Source organism: Myotis davidii, unplaced genomic scaffold (assembly GCF_000327345.1).
Source record: "Myotis davidii unplaced genomic scaffold, ASM32734v1 scaffold1097, whole genome shotgun sequence".
NCBI lineage: Eukaryota > Metazoa > Chordata > Mammalia > Chiroptera > Vespertilionidae > Myotis > Myotis davidii.
The window spans coordinates 219,719-225,344 of record NW_006288117.1 but is presented as its reverse complement, the minus strand read 5'-3'; the positions used below and the strand labels follow the sequence as shown (position 1 = coordinate 225,344).

The following is a 5,626-nucleotide window of genomic DNA, read 5'->3' as shown; positions in this document are numbered from 1 at the left end:
TACAGTGAGGCATCAGAGATTCTCTGCATAAATATGGCCCAAGTCCCAGGTCAACACGTGGAAAGTCTTTAGAGTCGGCTAAGAAGATGGTTCCAACAGTCTCTGGGAGGGCAGGAGGGAGGGAAGGTGGGGATTCACAGGGAATGTCTGGAATGAGCTGGGTGAATGTAGGTCTGTAGCTGGGTCTCTGGAAACAGCCCACCAACTGTAGCTGGGTCTCTGAAAACTGCTGAGCAACTGTGGTTGGGCCTCTGGAAACTGCCGGACAACTGTAGCTGGGTTGTTAGATACTGCTGGGCAGTTGTAGCTGGGTGTCTGAAAACTGCTGGACAACTATGGCTGTGTCTCTGGAAACTGCCAGACAACTGTAGCTGGGTTGTTAGATACTGCTGGACAAGTGTAGCTGGGTTTCTGGAAACTGCTGGACAAGTGTAGCTGGGTTTCTGGAAGTTGTTGGACAACTGTAGCTGGGTCTCTGGAAACAAGTGTTATATGGGCGCTGCGAGCAGCTGGTGGATTGTAGGGGGCGGCCCTGGTGAATGAACCTCCTAGGTGTTGAGTAGGGGACCCCCGACTCCGGCTCTCGCCTCCAGGAGCAATGAATAGATGGCTGTGGAGAACGGGTGATTGCAGAGGGAAGTCCTCCTCATGGTGCTTCAGGCCTTTGCAAGAGTGACTTGTGTTGGGGGTGGTGGCGGCTGGGGAGAGGTCAACGGGGGAGGGAGAGGAGACTTATGTAATACTTTAAACAATAAAGAATTTAAATTAAAAAAAAATAAAAGGTGACTTGTGTCTGTGGGTGCAGAGGCCAGGGGGTCCCGGGTCAGCGTCTGGGAAGCTCTGCATATGTGCTGCCGTCAGGGGTGGCCTCCGTGGGCTGTGGGGACACAGCTTGGGCTGCCCTGAGGGTGAGGGCCCGCGGGTCCAGCTGGGCGTATGTCACCTCCTGGGCGTCCTCCGCATCAGGGCTCTGAGAGAGAGAGCCAGGGCAGGTTAGTGTGACCGGGGCAGAGGAGAGGGGGCTGTGGGAAGGACAGACTAGGGCGGCCGGCTTCCACGTGGCCCCGGTGATCCCACCCCCCGAGTCTCCATTGTGGAGTTCCCGTCCCCATAGCATCAGGGTTGGTCGGTGCTTCCATCCATAACCCTAGACTGTATACTTTATGAATCAATAAAACATGTACAATTTTTAATTATAAACCTGTGTTTTCTATCAAAATTACTTCTTGCGTGAATTTTGGGACACCCTTTAGACTATGACAGAAGGGAGGGCATGCTGCCACCATGGAGAGGCCTCAAGACACATTGGGCTCCTGCCTTCCCTCCCTGGGGCCCCGCCCTCCGCCTAGGAGAGTGCCATCTTGCACGTGGACCTGCAGCCCCAGTCAAGCCTTCGGATGAATGCAGCCGGTCATCATGACAGCAGCCTGGTGAGAGCCCTCGAGCCAGAACCACCCAGCAGATTCAATCTGCTTCCAAATTCCGACCCAGGACACTGAGATATCTGTGTGACACTGTTAAAGCAGGGGCACTTTGGCCCCGGCTGGTGTCTCTCAGTGGTTAGAGCATTGGCTGCAGACAGAAGGGTCACAGGTTCAATCCCCGGCCCTGGTCGAGGTGCGTGTGGGAGATAACCAGTCGATGTATCTCTGTCACGTCGATGTTTCTCTCTCTCTCTTTCTCCCACTCCCTCCCTCCTCTCCCCTCTCTCTGAAAAATCAATGAAAAAAAATATATCCTCAGGTTAGGATTTAAAAATAAAAGTTGGGGTACATAGCTACACAGTAATAGGTGACCAAGCCAAGGACTTACTGGGCTCTGCGTCTCCCTGTTTTTCTCAGGAGGTTCACAGACTGTGGCCTCATCTGGGGGGGAGAGAACAGTGGTCAGATCTTTGAGGTGAATCTTTGCAGGCAAATCTGCCTGAAACCACACGGGTTTAAGTTTCAACCTCCAGCTAGAACAGCGGTTCTCAACCTGTGGGTTGCGGCCCGTTTGGCGGTCAAACGACCCTTTCACAGGGGTCACCTAAGACCATCGGAAAACACATCTATAATTACATATTGTTTTTGTGGTTAATCACTATGCTTTCATCATGTTCACTTTGTAATAATGAAAATACATGGTGCATAGCAGATATTTACATTATGACTCATAACAGTAGCAAAATCACAGTGATGAAGTAGCAACGAGAATAATTTTATGGTTGGAGGTCACCACAACATGAGGAGCTGTATGAAAGGGTCGCGGCATGAGGAAGGTTGAGAACCACTGAGCTAGAACATCCAACACTATTGCCCCCTCCCCATTGCTTCCTCAATGGTACTCAATGCCTGGTTCCCTTTCCCCAAGGGGTTCCCTCTCCTTGTCCCTTACCTGGGGTGCCCTCTGTGATGTCAGCTGCTGGGTTGAGCCTGAGGAGAAAGAACAAGTGAGCATGGGGTTGGGGGGGCAGGACCTGGGAGCAGAGAACTGGGAGGGGGATCCGTGGGTCATTCTGGGGGTCCTCACCTCTCCTGGGGCCTCTGCTCCTCGCCTTTGCTGTGGAGGGACTCTGAGGACAATCGGGGTGTGGATTAGGAGGGAGGCCATCTCCCCAGCACCCCAAACAGCCTTCCAGGTCGCCCCACCCTCGCCCTGAGACCTACCGTGTTTTCTCTGACGCCGGCGACGGACTAAGAGCAGGACCAGCAGGAGGAGGCAGAGGAGAACGGCCACGGAGGTCCCAACAAGGATATAAATGTATTTGTTCATCAGGCCTGGGAGAGCAGGGGAGATGGAACCAAAGTGTCCGCAGGATGCACGTATTGAGCGCCAACTGCATACCATGCATAGTCTGGGTGCCTGTCGTGTTCACGCTTATGCATCTAATCTCCCACATGCCTAGTAGCGCTGTGGCACGGAACCATCATCCCCATTTCACTAAACCAGAGCTGAGGTGTGAGCAGCGCTCAAACCCATTCTCTTCCCTTCCCCTCGAGACAGGCTTCGGGCCCAGGTCCTGGGTCCCCATCGCTCACCGCGATTGCTACCGTCCTGTGCACGGACCTGTGTGTCTCCTGGGAGCGAGGAGCCAGGCGGACATGCGTCCAAGGCCCGAGCTGGACAGAGGCTTGGAGTGTCCAGGTGCCCCCAGGGCAGTCTCCCTGCTCGGGGACCCTCACCTGCTCCCCCCAGGACTGCTCCGCCTGTGGGACTCTCTGTGACGATGGAAATGCCCTATGTCTGTCCTGTCCAAATTGGTTACCACACGTCACTGTATCCACTGACATTTCATTGAAATAAAAGCCAGATTCTCAGCCCGGCCCGCGTGGTTCAGTGGTTGTCGCCCTATGAACCCGGAGGTCACAGGTTCAAATCCGGATCAGGGCACATGCCTGGGCTGCAGGCTCGGTCCCCAGCAGGGGGCGTGCAGGAGGCAGCTGATCCATGATGCTCTCTCCTCATGGATGTTTCTCTCTCTCTCCCTCTTTCTTCCTCTCTGAACTCAATAAAAATACATTTTTTAGACCCTCAGCTGCACCAGCCACATTCCCAGGGCTCAGTGGCCACACCGGGCGATCGGTGCGCGCACTGGATGCAGGTACATCAGACCCACTAAGAACAGGAAGTGCCAACCTCCTTCTGGCCCCACCCCCAGGGCAGGAACCCCCATCCCTGATTCTTCTTTCTTTCTCACTCCAGCCTCTGCTGGGCGTGGATGGCCCTTCTGGGAGCGAGGAGGCCGAGCCCCGAGGTCCTCCTGCTGCCTGGAGCCCTGCAATGAGCGGGCGACCGGAAGGAGCACCAGCCGGTCCGGGCTTGGCGCATGCGCTGTGCGTCCATCGCGCCTTTGCGGGTTACCTGCTCTGCGCATGCGCACAGCGCCGCCTATGTCACAGGCGGTCAGACTGAGGTCCAAGGGCTCGTCCAACTCACAGGCTGCGAGTCTCCCTGTTTCTTCTTCTGGAACCAGGAGGACATGCCTCCTCATGTCCTCAACTTCCCTTAAGAAAGCAGGAAGCTTCCCCTCCCCGATCCTTCCTCCCCGACCTGTGACAGCCCAGGCCCCAGGCCCCGCCCCCTGTTCTGCACGCGGCTGCCCGTCCTTCCCTTTAAGACATTTAGCACATTTTAAACTTAGATGTTTACGCAATATGTGTGTCATGTGTGTGCTATGTGTAACGTAACCTATTTATATATTTGTAACAAAATTATGTAATTATAACCTAAGTCTAGTGGGTGTAAATATATCTTTAAAATTATGTGATTTCACTTATAAATGAATAATTTGAACTACATAAGTATTTAAAAATGTAAACTTAAAAGAACTTATACTATGTAATATATATAACATATATAAGACATCAATTATATGTGTTATTATATAATATAGGGTGCATATTTATGTCACATTTGCATATACTGATTGTAGTAACACATGATATAATTGATCATACTGTACTGTATATTCATTTGTAATGTGCTTATTATATTAGTCATATTATTTATATATCCTATATAATAAAAGGGCAATATGCAATTTGACCCTAAGGGTGGAACAACCAGAATGACCTCTTGACCAGTCCCTATGAGGTGCACTGACCACCTCTCGGTCCCTTCCCAGGCTCTGATCGCCTGATGCTGAATGGGGAACCAGGGGGTGGGTGGCGGCGGGGGCGGGGCCGGATGCAGGCAGCTGGGGAAGATGGCCCTGATCGCAGGCCAGGCCTAGGGACCATGGCCCCCACACACGAATATCTAATGTATAATCAACTATATACACTAACATAATTACAGATCTGAAACTTTACCTCGTAAATTATATATTTATATTTGCACATATAGACATACTAGAGGCCCAGTGCATGAAATTCGTGCACTGGGGGGGGGGGCGGTCCCTCAGCCAGGCCTGTGTCCTCTCACAGTCCGGGATCCCTCGGGGGATGTCCAACTGCCACAGAGGCGGGAGAGGCTCCTGCCACCACCATTGTGCTCACCAGCCATGAACCCAGCTTCTGGCTGAGCGGCACTTCCCCTGTGGGAGAGCACTGACCACCAGGGGGCAGCTCCTGTGTTGAGTGTCCGCCCCCTGGTGGTCAGTGCGCATCGTAGCAACCGGTTGTTCCACTGTTTGGTCGATTTGCATATTAGCCTTTTATTATAGAGGATGTGCATTTTTTTGTTGTTCATTCTAATTAATTCTCCCCATTAGAGTTGGGAGGATGGAGCCTGAGCCCCAGCACAGAACCCCCCCAAAACCCCTCCAAGCTGAGGTCTCTACTCACCAGCTGAGAGGGGCTTTGTGTCTGTGATGGGGGTGGAGCTAGGGGTGGAGCTGAGGGCGGAGCTGGGCGGGGAGCTGGGAGTGGAGCTGGGAGTGGAGCTGGGCGTGGAGCTGGGGGTGGAGCTGAGAACTCGGGGGCCTCCTGTGAACAAGGCAGGGATGGGTTGAAGCTCTGTGAAGGCTGCCTGGGCTCCTCCCATTTGGCCTGGCCCCGTTCCACCCTGAGAGTCCATCCACAGGCCACATCTGTCCATCACTCAGTCCCAGACGGCAGACTGAGTTATGGGGAGTTCAGGAGAGGAAGAGAGCTCTGCTCCACTCTGCTGGGGGTTCACTCCTCTCAGCTCCCGACCAGTGCCT

At 53.4% G+C, this 5,626-nt stretch overlaps 1 protein-coding gene across 1 annotated transcript in view; it reads right to left on the bottom strand.

Annotated features, from left to right (window-relative positions):
• Positions 1-776: 776 nt before the first annotated feature.
• LAIR1 (leukocyte associated immunoglobulin like receptor 1) overlaps positions 777-5,626 on the bottom strand; it is a 5,793-nt gene continuing 943 nt past the window's right edge. The window contains exons 2-7 of the mRNA XM_006759903.2: positions 5,268-5,408; positions 2,649-2,759; positions 2,512-2,554; positions 2,377-2,414; positions 1,813-1,865; positions 777-970 (exon numbers count right to left, since the gene is read on the bottom strand). Coding sequence (XP_006759966.2) covers positions 824-970; positions 1,813-1,865; positions 2,377-2,414; positions 2,512-2,554; positions 2,649-2,759; positions 5,268-5,408 — 533 coding nt within the window. The 3' untranslated portion in view covers positions 777-823. The remainder of the gene's footprint in view (positions 971-1,812; positions 1,866-2,376; positions 2,415-2,511; positions 2,555-2,648; positions 2,760-5,267; positions 5,409-5,626) is intronic.